The sequence below is a fragment of the Bubalus bubalis genome, chromosome 1, assembly GCF_019923935.1.
Source record: "Bubalus bubalis isolate 160015118507 breed Murrah chromosome 1, NDDB_SH_1, whole genome shotgun sequence".
Lineage (NCBI taxonomy): Eukaryota > Metazoa > Chordata > Mammalia > Artiodactyla > Bovidae > Bubalus > Bubalus bubalis.
Genome location: NC_059157.1, coordinates 113,100,848 through 113,119,092, shown reverse-complemented (window position 1 = coordinate 113,119,092; position 18,245 = coordinate 113,100,848). Strand labels below are relative to the sequence as shown.

General features: G+C 50.6%; 1 protein-coding gene across 1 annotated transcript in view; it reads left to right on the top strand.

Annotated features, from left to right (window-relative positions):
• ADCY5 (adenylate cyclase 5) overlaps positions 1–18,245 on the top strand; it is a 159,018-nt gene that overhangs the window by 82,360 nt on the left and 58,413 nt on the right. Inside the window, exons 2-3 of the mRNA XM_025285182.3 lie at positions 9,305–9,454; positions 13,119–13,240. Of these exons, the coding sequence (XP_025140967.1) occupies positions 9,305–9,454; positions 13,119–13,240 (272 nt within the window). The remainder of the gene's footprint in view (positions 1–9,304; positions 9,455–13,118; positions 13,241–18,245) is intronic.

Genomic DNA, 18,245 nt, shown 5'->3' with positions numbered 1-18,245 from the left:
TGCCGCCCAACTTGCTTCTCTTAGAAGAATGCAGTGAGGATGCAATGAAATACGACCTGTGAAGGTGTTTTGAAGGTTGTAAATTGCTGCACCTAATCATTCTCAGATACATGTCCTATTTTAGTCTACTTTGTCTTTTCTAAATATGGATTAAGCGGATGCTAATTATTAATTTGTTTTTAGTAATAATAAAAGTGTATTAAGTAAACAGTATACTTTTAGAATCATACTGTAGATTGGTAATTTCCAGAGGCAGTAAGTAGCCCATATGATAGAACTAGTGAGAAGAAGGGGGAATGTGGCCCCTGATGAGACTTATAGAATCTTAATATCAACACAAGAGTTTGGGCTTTATATTATTGGTGGGATTTGATCAGGAAAGTGTCTTGATGTAAGGGGATATGATGATCTCTGACATAGAGGATAGTTGCAGAGAGGATTCCAGTCTGAGTAAGATTGACAAGCTCCAGGCAGCTATATCCTAGCTGGAATGGAGAGGAGAAAGAGGTGCCACCTGGGCAGAACCCCTAATAGGAATGAAGAGAGCAGAGAGCCTGGTTTTGTTTGTCCAGAGCCACTGAGACGGACCAGCCACCTCCATAAAAGAGGACCTCATCACAAAAGCCCCCAGGCAGAGATAATGTGGCTTTGATGGCCAAAAAAAAAAAAAAAAGCATACAACAATCTTTATTTTTTGTAAAGGAAAATTTTTAAAGACGCATCACTATGATGAAAAAAGTTAAAATATATATTATTTTTTTAAGTCATTTAGCCTCTAGTAATGCTTGGTACAGTATACAAGGAGCCCTGCTGATATGCCTTCTGAGTATATATATTTTAAGATTATCCTTCTTTGATTTATTTTATATCATAATGGGTTTCCACTGAGGTCCCCCAAGCTTCCCACCAGCACCATTCAGGAGAAATGAAATCTGGGCCAGACAGAAGGAACCCTTATCAGGCTTGTCAGCTCCTTTTATTGGGGAGTTATTTGGTTGCTAGTTTTGTGTGTTTGTAAACAGAAAAAGGACTAGAACAGAAAGGATTCTGCCTTTTAAATGTGGAGTCCCAGTGACATTTGCAGAGTGCTGTGGAGCTGGTCCTCAGTCCCTAGGGACTCTGAGATGATCTTGCCCCTTGTGTCCAGGTGGGTGGATTTGAACAATCAGATCCTGGCTTTGGCTTGCACTGAAATGAGGTGATTTCAGACCCTTATGTGAAGAGGAAGCACTGTCATCTGTCTGTGCAGGAGCCTCTGAGAGTGGGAGAGGATATGGAAGAGGGAGTAGGGTGGAGAGGGAGCTGGGTCACCCTTAGCGTGCTAGGGCTTGGCCAATTCTGGAGGGTGTCAGAGCTGGGGGAGGGCAGGTTGGAAAAGTCTCCCTGGTAAGGTTGCCAGTGAAAATACGGTCGCCCAGTTAAACTTGAATTTCAGATAAATAATTTTTTAGTATAAGTATGTTCCCACTAAAGACGTACCTGTAACTCAAATGGTAAAGAATCTGCCAGCAATGCAGGAGACCAGGGTTCTATCACGGGGTGGGAAGTTCCCCTGGAGAAGGGTATGGCAAGCCACTCCAGTATTATTGCCTGGAGAATCCCATGGACAGAGGGACCTGGCAGGCTATAGTCTGTGGGGTTGCAAAGAGTCGGACACGACTGAGCAACTAACACACGTGTTCCCACTATCGCACACGACATACTTATACTTTAAAAAACACCTGTTGTTTATCTGAAATTCAAATATAACTGGACATCTTGGCCCCTCGCCCCAGTCACCTAATCTGGCTCCCTGGGGAATTCTGGTTCTTTATCTCGTACCACCCCCACCAGATACACCCTATGAACTACCAGCTGACCTGTCCAGAACAGAACCCATGCAGAATAGTAGATTATGAGGAGGTCCTCCTAGCTTATTTTCTTCTGTTCCAAACCAGTTCATTCCTCATTCCTCTTTGCCTCTCACCTTTCTCAGGACTGGCAAACAGCATGCCTATGGCAATGGGCCCGTGGGGTGCCCTGAATACTCAAGAGCAAAGGGGCAGCAGGCATGGCAGTGCCCAAGGCAAGCTGCTGGGAGCCCTTTCAGGCTTCGCCGCAGAGGCGCTGCACACACTGAGCAGTAACCTCACTGTGGCCAAATCAAACCTGCAGCCTGCAGACAGGAGAGATCAGGTTTCTGAAGTGCTGGGGAGTTAGGAATGCCAGTGGAGTTGTAAATATGCACAGGCACCTCCTCTGGGCTTCCCCTTGGAGACCAGAATTCCAAACATTCCCCTCTCCTGGGGTTTCTCCTGGTGTGGTCCTGGGACCTCCCAGACCCAAACCATCTGCAGGGATGGTTTTAAAAGCAGATGCTGAGGCCAGTGTAAGGCCTGAGGTTTGTTGTATTCTCAGGTGTCCCTGTTACTCCACCTGCTATGATGTAGGTATCCCTTTACACACACACACACACACACACACACACACATGCCTCTTTCATGTGGTTGGACATGTCCTGTGAAGTGTGCACAGGGAAAAGCAACAAACCCTTAATTAGGCCTTGTTTACCTGTTATTGTGACTGATACCTGTTATTATTTACTAGTTAAGTATTTTGCATAAGCATGTATGAAGGGGCTCAATATTTGATCATCATTGTTAGTGGAGAAGAAAGCTGGTTAGCATTTGATTTGGACCCTCCTGTCGGAGAAGGCAATGGCACCCCACTCCAGTACTCTTGCCTGGAAAATCCCATGGGCGGAGGAACCTGGTTGGCTGCAGTCCATGGGGTCACGAACAGTCGGACACAACTGAGTGACTTCACTTTCACTTTTCACTTTCATGCATTGGAGAAGGAAATGGCAACCCACTCCAGTGTTCTTGCCTGGAGAATCCCAGGGATGGAGGAGCCTGGTGGGCTGCCGTCTACGGGGTCGCACAGAGTCGGACATGACTGAAGTGACTTAGTAGCAGCAGCAGCAGCCTGAGGTGTGAGATCATTTTTAAGCTACAAACTCCTTTCTGGAAGACTGTTCTCAGAATTCCATCAGCTTTTACTGAAGCTTTCTCTTCATTCATAACCTTTGCGTCTGCACAGGGATCTTAGCATCTATTAAGACCTGCCGCACAGATTCTTGCCTTTTTGGTGGGTGTATGTGTGTTTGATATATTAATCTCTTAAGCGTTTTCACTCTCAGGTCCAGTTTGCCAAAATCACCCTTTCCAACAGGCCTTTCTGAAGACCTCTCTCACACCTAGCACTCTCTTCTGGCTCACCCCATTGTCTGTTTAGTGAATGGGAGAGAGGAACACTGAGGCATGCTAAGCTTAGCTGAGCCATTTGGACCCTATTGGGTTACAGCACATCGGTTTACCTGGATTTACACCCTCTGTTGCTATTGGCCTTCTGGCTGCAGGAAGAGTCAGATTACAGCAGGAGAGGCCAGGAGGATTAGTGCCGAGATACGCAGAGGCCAGCTGATAATTACTTCGAGGGTCATGTCTCAAAATAGACTCTGGTTCCTCTTTCTGGCCTCAGAGAGAGGAAAAGCTGCCCTTTCCCTATCCAGCCGGCTTCTCATATTCTCTCTGCTAGTCCCTCCTGGACCTTTACTCTTATTCTTTTTTTTTTCCTGGTGGCTCAGTGGTAAAGAATCCAGCTGCTAATGCAGGAGACGTGGGTTCAATCCCTGGGCTGGAAAGATTCCCTGGAGAAGGAAATGGCAACCCACACTAGTATTCATGCCTGGAAAATCCCATGGACAGAGTAGCCAGGCGGGCTGCAGTCCATGGTGTCTCAAAAGAGTCAGACACAGTTTAGCAACTAAACAATAACAACAATTTATATACAGTAGAATTTGGCTTCTCTGGTGTACACACACACACACACACACACACACACACACACACTCAGTAGTGTCTGACTCTTTGCGACCCAGTAGGCTGTAGCCTGCCAGGCTTCTCTGTCCATGGGATTTCCTAGGCAAGAATACTGGAGTGGGTCCCCATTTCTTACTCAGGGGATCTTCCAGACCCAGGGTACAACATGTGTCTCTTGTGTCTCCTGCACTGTTAGGCAGATTACCACTGTGCCACCTGAGAAGCCCTCTCTGGTGTATAATTCTTTGGATTTGACAAAGGTATATGGATATGTAACCACCAACAAAATCATGGTATGTAACAGTCCCATCACCCCGAAAGATCTCTTCTTGCCATCCCTTTTAGTCAAACTCTCCCCTCCCCCTGGCAACCGCAAATCTGTTTTCAGTCCCTGAAGTTTTGCCTTTTCCAGAATGCCATATAAATGGAGTCATTTACGTACGTAGCCTTTTGAGTGTGACTTCTTTCACTCAGCATAATTAACTTAAGACTCATCCGTGTTATTATGTGTTATCATGAGATTGTTCCATTTGAACATAACTTTGCATGTGATTTGGGCAGATACTAGGAGTGAGCTTGCTGGTCAAGTGTATGTATGAGAAATGCCAGACTGTTTCCAAAATGGCTGTACCATTTTTCATTCATACTAGCAAGGTATGAGAGTTCTAGCTGCTACACACTCTTACCAGTACCAGTGTTGGCAGTTCTTTCTTCTTTTCACTTTTTAAAAAATATTTATTTTTATTTATTACTTATTTCTGTGCACTCTGTGCTCTGGGAAAAATGGGCAAAACAGGGCTTCATATAGTTAGATCTTTTTAGGAGAAGATTTTATGAGTCCCAATTCTTGCATCTTCTATACCTAGAGAAACACTGAAAAGTGAAAGTGAAGTTGTTCCGTTGTGTCCAACTCTTTGTGACTCCATCGACTGTAGCCTACGAGGTTCCTCCATCCATGGAATTTTCCAGGCAAGAGTACTGGAGTGGGTTGCTGCTTCCCAACCCAGGGATTGAACCCAGGTCTCCAGCATTGCAAGCAGACGATTTTACAATCTGAGCCACCAGGGAAGCTCAGAGAAACACTGACATAATTAATGGTGACATCTGCTTTGGCTATTAAGGATACTTTTACAATTAAAAGTCAAAATAGAGTAGCTATGGCTCAGACATCCAAGGAAATAACTAGGTGATACTATGGGTGTAATTTCAGACTAGACCTTGTATTGCTAAACACTTGAGTCTTCTGAGTTGTGTTAGGCTTGGATGCCACAAAACATTCTCAAAACAATGTCTGCTGACAGCTAGCAACTGTAACCTTACTTTTTATAAAACTAGGCAACTGGCTACCTGACTACAAGTCTCCCTGAAGTGCCTGGTCCAGACTGGGTTTCAGGCCTGTGCTTCTGTAAAGAAATGAGATTTATTTTGTCAATTAAAATTCCAGTTGTCATTCCTCCAACTACTTCTAATTCTGTTACACCAAAATGGCAGACCAAGGGATTGAGATTTTAATCATACAAGACTCAGATCTAGAACTTGGAACTCAGAAATACTTCCAATTCTGTGTCTGTTCTCCAAACTGAGACAGTCTTATGCCACATTTTAACAGGAAGTTGTCAGAGTCATGGGCTTCCCTGGTGGCTCAGACAGTAAAGAATCCGCCTGCAATGCGGGAGACCTGAGTTTGATCCTGAGTTGAGAAGATCCCCTGGAGGACGGCATGGCAGTCCACTCCAGTATTCTTGCCTGAAGAATCCCATGGACAGAGGAGCCTGGTGGGCTACAGTCCATGGTGTTGCAAAGAGTCAGACACGACTGAGCCACAAAGCGCATTATTTATTTGGCTACTTTTGGTCTTAGCTGTGGGACACGGGATCTTTGTTGCATCATGAGGGATCTTTCATTGAGATGTGCAGACTCTCTAGTTTTGGCACGTGGGCTCAGCAGTTATGGCATGTGGGCTTAGTTGCTCTGAGGCTTTTGAGATCTTAGTTCCCGACCAGGGATCAAACCCATGTCTCCTGCATTGCAAGACAAATTTTTAACCACTGGACCACCAGGGACGTCCTTATTTTCATTTTTTAAATTTAATTTTATCTAACCATTTTAATAGTGTTTAGTAGTGTCTCATTGTTTTTTGTAAGAAATTTGCATTTCCTTAATGGCTAATTATTTCCATCTTTCTCTGTGTTTGCCATCCTTATATCATCTTGGTAAATTGTCTACTTAAATATTTTGCTCTTTTAAAAAGTGGTTTGAGGGTTTTTTTATTTTTGATTTGACAGCTCTTAGTGAATTTTGGATTCAAGTCTTTTAATCAGATATGTGATATACAAATAAATTTTTCCATTCTATAGCTTGTCTTTTCATTTTCTTAACAGTGTCTTTTGAAGGCAAATGTTCTTAATTTTGATGATGTCTAATTTATCAATTTATCTTTTCTTTTATGAATCATGTTTTGCTGTGGTATATAAGAAATTTTTGCCTAACCCAAGGTTTTTCTTCTGGAAGTTTAATAGTTTTAGGTTTTACATTTAGGCCTATGAACTGTTCTGAATAAATGTTTGTAATATTTTGTGAGATTTGAGTTAATCATATGGCTATTCAATTGTTCTAGCACCATTTGCTGCAAAAGATGATCCTCCTCCATTTAGTTGCCTTTGTATATTTGTCAAAAATATATAACACCTTTATTTAGGTGTGATAGATGATCTGCAGGCATTTTTTCCCATTCTATGGGTTGTCTTTTCACTTTCCTAATGGTTCTTTTTGAAGCACAAGGCTTCTTAATTTTGATGAAGTGCAATTTATCTTTTCTTCTTTTATCATTTGTGCTTTTGATGTAATGTCTAAGAAATCACTGCCTAATCCTAGGTCATTGAGAGGTATACCTATGTTTTCTTCTCAGAATTTATAGCTATAGCTTTCATATTTAGGTCTTTGATCCATTTTGAGTTAATTTTGTATATGGTACAAGGTAAAGTCTCCTACCTCATATGGGATAGCAAGTTTGCTGAAAAGACCATTCTTTTCCCATTGAATTGTCTTGGTATCCTAGTCAAAACTCAGCAAGTCATAAACATAAGGGTTTATTTCTGGACTCAATTCTGTTGCACGGACCTATATTTCTTTTGTTAAAACAGTGCTGCACCAGTTTAATTATGGTAGCTTTATAGGAAGTCTTGAACTTGAGTAGTATTTCTTCCAACTTGGTTCATCTTCTTCAAAATTACTTTGGCTAGTCTAGTTGCTCTCTCCAGGGATACTCTGTCTCATGTCTGCCAGCCTCACCAAGCATGCCCCTCACCCCAAGCCCAGGCTTCCCAGAGATCTCCGCTTGCCCTGTGCTCTCCTCTACTCCTGTTTGCTTGGCATGATTCAGTTCCCGCTTCCTGCTGCTGATTCTCTGTCGGTTGTGACCACTTATCTCCTCAACTGGACGGTAAGCTTCCATGTATCAGAAGTCTTCTTTGCTCGTAACAAACAGGTGGGATTTTTCTCTAGGATGTGTTTATATACAATGACAGTGGTAGGATTCTGGGGTGAATGGGGTTGGGGGTGGGGAGTTTTGACCATCAGCCAAGTTGCCCTCTCCCTGAAGGCTCCTCAGGGAGGCATCTGGGGGTGCCAGGAAGTGCTTGAGGGGAGCCCACAGTGTCTTTCAGCCAGAACACTAGAGTCTATCGTGTAGTTGAGGAGGAAGCAAGACAGAGATGGGAGAGGAAAAGTCTCTTTGTGCATCGCCTGGGGATGGACATGGTATGGGTCGTCTCCAGGGAAAGATGGCACTGCCTCCAGCATGGAGCCCACATGGCTGTGGGCCTGAGAGCCTGGGTGGAAGTCAGGGCCACCTCGGAGTGGGTGGGGTGGGGAAAGCCTTCAGGTAGAAGGCAGAGCAGCACCAAGGACAGGACTTCTACATCCAGAGAAAAAGAGGACCCTGGAAGAAGCATGTGGGAGCTGCTGCCGATCACTGCCTGGCAACTGAAGTCTCAAGGAGAGGCTCTTTGGGATCCAAATGGATAAGTGGACTGGAGACCAATGCAGGGCTCCCGGTGGGGATGGGGCCCAGCCTGAGCTCTGCTGTAGCAGTTGGGTCTAAGAACGATATGTTTGGAGGGAGTGACTGAGGCTTAGAAAGCTGAGCCTGTGTGGCTTCTGTCTGATATGGCCTGAGTCAAGGGCAGGACCAGAATCGCTTCACCCAGATTGCCCAGGAGCTCTACCTGCCAAGAGCAGTTTTGGCCAAACAGCACCTTTTGTTGTTCAGTCACTCAGTTGTGTCAGACTCTTTGCAACCCCATGGACTGCAGCAAGCCAGGATTCCCTGTTCTTCACTATCTCCTGGAGTTTGCTCAGACTCACGTCCTTTGAGTCGGTGATGCCATCCAACCATCTCATCCTCTGTCGTCCCCGTTTCCTCCTGCCCTCAATCTTTCCCAGCATCAGGGTCTTTTCCAGTGAGTTGGCTCTTCGCATCAGGTGGCCAGAGTATTAGAGCTTCAGCTTCAGCATCAGTCCTTCCAGTGAATATTATGAGTCAATTTCCTTTAGGATTGACTGGTTGGATCTCCTTGCTGTCCAAGGGACCAGATCTGGAATGTGCTCTGTCAACTAGCTTTTGCGGGTTGTGTTGTGTTTTCCCTTATTTTTTCAGTGAGTATTGCTTTCAAAAGAACTTCAGCTTTGTCCCTGTGACCTGATGGCAGTGGTGTCTCTCTGCACACATCTCTGTCAGCACAGAGATGGGCGTCCATGTGGAGTGGGGGTGAAGGAGGGTGTCCACCAACTGGTGTGTTGGGGGGAGGGTCATCGGGAGGCCCTGGTGCTGGTGTAGAGAAGGAGATGAGACCTGTGTGGACACTGATCCCTGCTGGCTGGGGACCTCATCCTCCCCTCCATCCCCAGAGGACTTCACACAGTGCTGCACATCAGCAGCTATTTGCTTCTTGGAGCTGATCCCTGGGGAATAGCCAGCTAAGGCTTCTCTGTGAGAGAGCAGTCCTTTGTCCTGTGTGGACCCTGTCACTCTTTCAAATGATGAAGTCCTATCCCCCTCAAGGAAACTTGCTTGCAGTGGCCTTGCCACCCCAACACCCACAGCTCTGACACAGCATCCCCAGGACACCTAACCTTGTCGCCTTTGGTACTATGGACATAGCCAGGATAATCATTCTGTGACTCAGCATTGTTAGGGCCATATTCTGTCGCAGGCCAGCCAAGCTCTGGGCTCTGAGGACATCAGGGAGCCTGACTGATTGCACTTGGCTGCTCCCAGTAGTTGGCTGTGGGTGGGAGCCCTTGGCATCTGTTTGCTGGCAGCTAGGTGTGTGTTTGCTACAGTGGGACCTAGGGGCTCCGAGCCCTAGGAGTGGGAGGGTCGTGGTTGGGGTACCAGTGCCTGATCCAGGCCTCAGCTCTTGTCCTCATCTTTTCCTCTGCAGCTCGTCTCCAACGTCCTCATTTTCTCCTGTACCAACATCGTGGGTGTGTGCACCCACTACCCGGCTGAGGTCTCGCAGAGACAGGCCTTCCAGGAGACCCGGGAGTGCATCCAGGCACGGCTCCACTCGCAGCGGGAGAACCAGCAGCAGGTGGGTGAGACCCTCCTGCCCCGCGCGGCTGCCCAGCTGCTGCCTGCCCGCCAGCGATGCTCAGGGCAGCTGTCCAGCCCCTCCCGGGTGGGGGCCCAGGCCGTGGGGGATGTTTCCTCTGGAGGGTGCCCAGCGTTCTTGGCTCTGTGGGAATGCTCTCAAGAAGCTTTGGAGAATGAGCTCTGGGCTCAAGCTTTGGGCTGAGAGTGCCTCCTCAGCCTCCCTGTGGTTCGCACTCAAACTGAGCACCCAGGCCCTGGGAGGCAGGAAGCGGCCCTCCCTCCTGACCCCAGGGCTGATGAACTGGGTGATGAGAGCATCAGCATTCCCTCCTGGGATGAAGGTGCTCCCGGGGAGGGGGAGGGGGAAGGAGAGAAGCCCAAGCTGTCAGCCCCATGATGCCCTCACGAGGCACTTTCTGTGTGCCGAGTTCTGGGGTCTGGTTAGTTCGAGAAAGGAAGACGGCCATGTCTCACCCTAAACCTCACCCTCAGGACTCTGGGGCCAGGAGGCAGGTCACTCATTCGGGCCACAGACTCGGGGGCTTCTCTCCATGAGCCCCAGGCAGAGAGACCTGCCCCCGCATGCTCCTCTGGCTGAGGGTGGGGTGGGGATTGAGGACTTGTCAGGGTTCCCTGTCTAGCATCCTGGGGCGTTCTGTTCGGCGTTCGGGTCTGGCCAGGTCACCCTTGTGTCTTCTCATGCGTGTGAACTGGATAGAAGCTCTGAGGCTGTACCGGGCACACTGCTCCCAGACAGCAGGCCTGGAGGGAGACCCGGGGGCAGCTGGGGGCGGGAAGCAGGCCGGCCGGCCAGGTGCTGGGGCTCCCACTGGGCTTGGACTCATCCTGGCTCTCAGAAGGAAGGTCACTACTCCGAGCCGGAGGGGCCTCGCTCTGTTCTTAGGTTAGCGTCTCCCCGCAGCCTGCCCAAACACTGGTGGAGTTCTGTTCTGAGCTACGCACCGTGTCAGGCGGGTGGCAGGTGTAAACATGGAAGGTCTGCCTTTGATCGTGAGGACAGGGAGCCAGAGGCCTGGACAGCAGAGCAGTAGTCACGTGCGCCCTCCTGCCTGGCACAGCCGGTGCTCCGTGAACCCCTCACGAGCTCAGTCCCCATGAGCGCAGAGCTCATCACTGTGTGAGGTGCCCCTCTGCCTCTGTCTGGGTTCAGTCCAGGGAGTTACAGTGGCCTGGCTGGTGACACAGACAGCTGAGCCAGGGGGCAGAGTTCTGCAGTGCCTCTCCAGGCCCTCCACCCCTAGTCATAGTCTGCTCCCGCTTCCCTTCCAGCCCTGTGCGGGACCCCTGTGTCTGGCCAGGTCCCCAGCTCAGGCTGTCGCATCTGAGGCCTGGCCTTCCCATGTGTTCTCTTGGTCCCATCTAGGCTCCTGGTCCAGCTCTTGAATGGAACCCATGCCCAGAGGTGTCCCTGAGTCTTCCCACTGTCTCTTCTTGACACGGTTACCTCACTTCTGCACCCTGCTCACACCCAAGCCCCTATCTGCCTCAAAAGCCCCCTCTCTCATGCCCATCTCAGGCCCCAGCATCATTTACCTGAGATCAGGGTACCTTCCCGATCCTTCTGGGTTAGGGAGTGCCTCCCCCGCCGCCCCCGCCCCCCCACGCCTGGACCTCACCCTTTTGCAGTAAAATTAGCATTTATAGCATTTACAGTTCATCACAGTTTACTTGTGCTGACCCTGGCCAGGCTAGACATTCTAGCAAATTCACAGGGATCTTGGGGGAGGTGGGGGGGAATATGTTCACCAAACTATGTTTCAGGCCAGGGAGGGGAGGCCTGCTTCCAGGGGACAGGCATTCCTCACCCAGCCATGGCCCGGAGTCCAGCCTCCTCTGCCCTCTGCAGAAGGGGGTGCTCCTAGATCCGAGGATGCTCCTCAGTGCCACCTGATGAGGGAATCCAGCACTGCTCCCCACCCATCCCCTGCCCACTCCTCCTGGTCCTCAGCCCCAGAACTAGTCAGAAATGTAGGAAGGTCTCTCATGAATCTAAACAATTTGTTGCACACTTTCTCCCGGTCATCCTATATTTCCACAGAATTGTCCTTCATTTGTATTTTTATCACCAGTAGTTGTTTATGGAGAGTTCAGTAAATATGAGATGGTCTATAATGGCCGTGCCCACTGATGGAGGCCTGTCCACAGAAAGCACCATTCCTCACTAGTTTACCAGAGCTTCCTGAGCATAAGACTGTCTGCTCTAAGCCCAACAAGACACATTCCCACCCTCAGGAGGCCCCAGTAACAGGCTGAAATGCAGAGTGATGGGGGACTCTACAGGAAGGCCCAGGGTGGCAAGGGATGCTGGCAGCTGAAGCCAGGACCCTCTTTCTGGGAAGGGGGTGAGCCCAAGGAAGGGTAACAGCATGTGTGAGGATGGTGATTCTAGGTGAGGAGCAAGGCCTTGACCTTGGTGACCTGGAAGATGGGAGTGCCATGGGCAAAGGCAAGGAACTTGAGAAGAGCCACTGGGAGGGTGAGCATGCTGTGGGCATGATGTCAGGTGCTGGCTGAAGACTTGGGGACATGGACCAGGGAGTGGCTTGGGAGGTGACCAGGGGAGGTACTGGTGGAAGCCTTGCTCCCCGAGGGCAGGAGTGAGCAGGAAGAGGACAGAGGTGGGGCAGGAAGGAGGGAGGGGAACTAGACAGGTGCAGGAGCAGAAGTCTTAGGGCCTGGAGAGGGAGTGGCCCAGCTTCCGCTGCTGGGGGACGGGAGGGAAGATGGAGGGGCTGCGGGCCGCCAGGAGGAGAGGCCCCAGATGAGAGGATCCATGAGTGAGCCTGGCAGAGCGCCTGGCATGGGGAGGGGCTGCAGAGGGTGCAGGCAGAGGCTGCATACTCCAGGGGCTGCTGAACCTCTGGAGCAGGCAGGCCCCAGAGGAGAACTCAAAGAGGAGGCCACATCCAGACTCCATCAAGGGCTGATGTGACCCTCCTTCACTTCACAGGGAGGCCCTGGCCCCTCTCCCTGCTTCCCTCCAACCTCCCCTTCAGCTGATCTTAATTTCTCAGTTTCTCAGGTCAGGGATCTTTCCCGTCCTCCTGGGCCACTATCCCGTGAAAATGGAGCACGTCATTCTCTAGTCCCCACGAAGTCCTCTGTGACCACCCCACTTCTCCGTCGCCTCAGGCAGGTCCCCCTTCTCCATGCCCCATAGTACCTGTAACGCAGGAGACTGGGCACTTGTGAAGGCGGAACCTGGCCCCAGTTATCACTCCTGGCACCCAGCATGATGCCTGGAACACGGTCAGTTCGCAGTGAATATTTGATGACTGAATGAATCTCATCTAAAGCTCCAACAGCCCCATCCCCATTTATACAAACAACTGGAGGCTCAGAGAAGTTTAGTCATTTGCCCAAGGTCTCTGACCCAAGGTGCTTGGTATTACAGGCTCACCAGGAGTGCTTTTCCCCATGTAACTGAAGAACCAGGAGGTGTCCCAGGGAGATGGGGGCCCCCCTGAGGCATGTCTCTGCCCCCAGCATGCAAGTGTTAGCCCCCTGAGTTTGAGGAGAGCCTGAGAGGTTTTCCAGGGCCCTGCGGTGGGGACACAGGTGTGGAGGAGTGAAGCCTGGGGAGGGGAAGGGACTGCCAAGCTGGGGAGAGGCTATGATGAAAGCATCTGCTTCCCCTCCAGGAGCGGCTCCTGCTGTCTGTCCTTCCCCGTCATGTTGCCATGGAGATGAAAGCCGACATCAACGCCAAACAGGAGGATATGATGTTCCATAAGATTTACATCCAGAAACATGACAACGTGAGGTAGGGGCGAGGCTGGGGGGGCGACGGCAGGGTGGGAAGACTGAATCCCATAGGAGATGGCATGTCCCTTTCCTTCACTTCAGGAGGGCACAGCCCAACCAGGGGGTCTGGTGGCTTTGGAATATGTGTTGTCTGGGGCACCCCAGCCCTGGCCCTCTTGGTCTGGTAAGTGAATTAGTACTGTGGGGAGGAGGTGAGGCTGTAGGAAGGAAGAGAAAGGAGAAAACACCACAATCAGCTGTTGGAGAAACCCCTAGCCTAACAAGGGAGGCAGAAAGCAGACTTGGGACCTCAGTGTCACCGTCGTCATCTCAGTCTTCACCAGCATCCGGCATCTCTGGCAACCTCCATGCCTTCTAAGCAGTGTGTGCCAGGCACTGCACCAGGCATTATCCACCTCATTGCTAATCCTGTCAGGAGGCTGACAACCCTGCGGGGTGGGGACCCTTTTCAGCATCCTCTGAGAATGAGCTCAGAATGGCTGAGACCCTTGCCCAAGGTCACTTGGCAGGGAGTGATAGAGCAGGGCGCACCAAGGTCTCCCCTCCCCGCCAGAGCCCATGTTCCTTTTACTGCCTGCTTGCTGCTTCCCTAGACAGAAGCGCTGACAGCAGGGACATGCAAACAGATGTAGATTAATAGAGTGCAAACTCTGCTTCTGCGTTCCACGGGGACATGACGCGATACAGTGGCCTTCATCCAGCATGGCTTCCTGGGGAGCCCACTAATCCTCCCATATGCCCAGAAAAGGAGCTGCTGTGTTTGCCTTTGGGCGGGTTCTTTCCTCCCTGCGTGAGTTTTCCTAGGACCCATGAGTCCCTGAAGGTTGACACAAAGACAACCTTCTGGAGCTTTGGGCTGAATTTTCAATAAAGGGGTTAAATAAAATAATTAAACTATTGTGCAAGGATAAACACACACACACACCAATAGGTATTAATAAAGTTGGATGAGGCTGATGGTGGGATGGGGAGTAGGCAGGTGTAGTCCTGTGGAGTGGGCAGAACCGCCCAGTTCCCAATGTGCCCCAAGACTGCCAGTCCTAACGGTGTGTCCTCCATCCACCTCCCAAAACAGATCTGAAGCCTTTGGAAGAAAAAAGTACCTGCAGACCGTATTTGTTCTCAGTTTTCAAAGTATCCCACCCGCTCTGACGCCCGCCCACACTCCACCTTCAGGCAGGGAGATCATGGCCAGCGGCAGCCTTGGGCTCTCAGGAAGAAAGCTGCCCTGGCTGAGTCTCCAGGCTCAGGAGGTGTCCTGAGGGGCTGTGGGCTCAGGTGTGCTCCTTTCAACGTGATGGTGGGGTCCAGGCCTCGAAAGGTGGTGCTGATTCGAGGGTTTCTCTGCTCATCTCCTCATACCCGCCTCTGTCCTCATGTGGTAGGGTAATCACTAACAACAGCTAATACCTGTATAGAGTTTTTATGAACCCAGCACTGTTCTAAGCACTTTTTTATATTCACTTAATCACCACAACAAACATAAGATGTTGGTACTATTATTGTCTCCTTTTAACAGGTGAATAAAGAGGCACATATATTAACTTGTCCACGATCCATAACAGTTAAGTGAGGGAATTGCCCCCAGAAAGCTTTTTGGTTTCAAAGTTTCCACCTGGCCTGACTACTAGACAGATGTTTTTTATCCGCCCAGCAGGAGGGGTTTGTATAATGGTTTTGTGGGAAGGAGGTTTGGGGAGCCCTCAGGAGGGAGGGTACTCAGAGAAGAGGAGGAGAGAGGTTTGGCCAGAAGAGAGGTTTCCACCTGCCTGTGTGTGATTGAGGAGCCAGGGGGGCCTTTCCTGCCTGATGGCTGCCCCTCAAATGTGGGGGTCCCCACCTTAGGGCAGGTAAAGAAACAGCCTTCTCTATCAGAACAAGTCCCAGAGACCCAAGGTTCATGGGGTAAGGGGTAACCCACCAAGCATTCCAATACATACAAACCCCTGAGCTCCTCTGGAATTTTCTCTCTTGGTCCTGTCTTCACCACCCCGCTGGCCCCAGCATGGCTCTGTTCCAGGCAGAGCATGGACAAAGGGTGCTTTTCTTGACTCCTCTTAGCACAGCAGAGCGTTCAGCAGATTTACTAAACTGTAAAGTGGAACACAAAGGAAATCTAGAAAATTCTTTGCCCAGAAGCAGTCTGGCATTCAAGGCACAAAGTCTCAGCCCGGCCTGGCTGCCGCAGCTTTCACACCTGGCCACCTCTGCATCTCTGCCCAGCACGTTGCCCTCTCACACCTCTGTCCTCCCACACGGCGGGGCAGCGTCCCACCTCCCACCCCTCTGTTGCTGGCTCTTGGGCCCCCAGCCCTCCAGCAAGGGGGTTTGGTCAGAGAGGATGACTCGGGCCTCTTCCAGAGGGACTGCCCCGTGGAGTGGCCCACCCTCTGGGAAGCACCCCTGCCCCCTCCACTCGCACAGAGGCTGTGACTCTGGGTCAATGCAGGAGTCAGAGTGGCGAGAGCATCTACATGGCAAGGATCAGAATCAGACCCCAGCCACAGGGGGGTCATGTCTCTTCTAGAATGTACTCAGGATCAGTGACAGCAATCAGGAAAGAGATGAAAGGAGAGAAAAGCTAAGAGGCCATCATCTTCACAGGGACAGACATAAGTCTGGCTCTGAAATTGCCAGGACCTGGGGTGGCTGGTACACATCAGAGGCCAGCCACGAGCAATCATATGCAAATATCCCACTGGCCCCTTTCCCTGTTTCAGCAGCCACTGCCCAGTGCAGCTCTTGGGGAAACGCACTGCTTGCTGTGTTTGGTCTCTGATTTGGGGCTGAACCTTTGGCTTCGGTTAGGGGTTGAGTAGTAGGTGGAGGAATGATTTTATGGTATAGGGATGCATGCTGGGGCTTGGCTTATGGTCCAGTGATTAGCCCTAAGGCCCGGACTAGGCTGCCCTTCATGTCATTCCAGCCCTGCTGTGACCTGGGCAAATTATCAGCATTGAGCCACTCTGAACCTCAGTTTCCTCCTCTGTGTAGTAGGAAGAATGAGCCCCTACTTAGCATGGTTGTTAAAGAGTAAATGAAATAATACGAGGAAAGTGCTTAGCACACTCTCTGGCGCAGAACGAGTGTTCAGTAATTGGGAGCAGCTATTATTGTTGTTACTGTTATTATGATTATGATCACACTCCTATCAACAAAGAATGGCCTGGGGATTCGGGAGCTGGAGTGGAAGGGTGATAAGTCACATTCATCAATTCTCTATGGAGTTGTAATATTTAGAGAGGGTGATGGCATGCTGTTCTCTAACCCCACCAAGAGCAAGGCCACAAGAATAAATAAATCAACTGTGCGGTGTGACGGTGTGGGCCTGGATCTAAGGGAGGGAAGAGACTAATGGGTGGCCAGAGAGTTTGGCCCTGGCAGGGAAGGGTGACAGATGGGTGCCCATCACTCTCCATGGCCTCATTCTCCCTTGGGTCTGAGGAGGAACCTTTTATCGCATCCAATTTCTGAGGTCCTGGGGAGGCCTGTTGGATGCCCTGGTCCTGTGGATTGAGACTGGTCAGAGGCCACGGAACCCTCAAGACCCCCGTGGAGTCCCCAGATGCCTCTCATGTCTGATGTATGGTAACAGGTGGAGATATCTCTGCCACTCTTGCTGGACAGGTCATTTGGGGCTGGCGCCATGGCTGGGTTCAGACCTGCGGCTTCAGAGCCCTCCTGCTGCAGCCACAGTGCCAGGGTCAGTGGAGGGCCGTGCTGTCCCCACTCCTGGGACAAGGGCCTCCGGATCATGCCAGTGGAGGCTGCTCGCGCCTGGGAGCTCCTGGTGCTCTGCTTTGGGAGGAGGGAGATGGAGACTGGAGGAAGAGGCACCTAGAGGAGGTACCACGTGGGGAAGCAGAATAAGGGTGCTGATGCAGCCAGAAATGGGATGTGTCCGGATTACCTTTGTCAAGAGGTCACTATGTGGAGGAAGAAGAGCATCTGTGTTGAGCAGGCTAGTTCATAACCTCCCTGCCCCTTAGGAGCTGTGGGGACTTGGGCAGGTAACCGAGTCTCAGCCTCAGTTCCTTCATCTGTGACATGGGAATGGTGATGTCCACCCACTCATCCATCCAGCAGAGGTTTCATCTCTATCTGCTCACTGGGAATCCCTGACTGTGCTCTCAGACACTCAGCTAGAGGCAGGAACCATGGTGGGAACTGAGGGGGACTCTGGCTCTGTCATCAGGAAGCTCCCCTTCTGTTTGGGAGGACACGCAAACAAGAGAGTACACTGGAGACATATCACACGGCGGGTGGAGCTGCTGAGCTGACACACGGACTTTGCCTTCTGGCGGAGGACAATGCTAGACAGCCTGCCTCTCAGCCACTGGGGAGCAGAGTCTGTAAGAGGGGGCCTGGGGCTTTGCAAGAGTGCTGGGAGGTTAGAGGAGGTACAGGGTGTAAAGCCCCGGAATGGGCTGCAGACTGTCTGCCCTGCAGAGGCAGAGCAGGCTCCAGTGTGTGGAAGGGGGTGTTAGCTCAATGGCTTGAATGAGAGCCTCATTCTCAGAGACCCAGGAGCCCTGTGGGGCTGGAGTTGGGGGTCTTGGCAGAGGGCTGCTGACCCAGGGTGGGGGTGGAGGTGAGTAACACCTCCTCACTATGCAGTGGGGGTGTAGCAGGATCTGGGGAGGGCTGCCCTTCCCTCAGCCCTCCCCACTCCCTTTCTTTGTCTCCCCCTCTATCCCCAACCTCCCCCTTTTAAGGTTATCATCTCCTCTTCCATCTCCTTCAAGGACTTGGCTGCGTCCCCAGGTTGCTCTGGCGTCTGGCTCCACTATGGCATGGTTCGGAATTATAATGACCACGAGACAATGTCTGTGATGCTCAGATACCCATGGGTGGACTGTACACCCTGTGGGCAGAGAGGGGAAATGTTTACCTCCCCACGTCCCTAGCCGATGGACAGACAGAAGTGTGGTCTACAAACATACAGGTTTCCTGTCTCCAATCTGATTTTAAGAAAAGTATTCTTTCTTGTAATGTGCATGCGT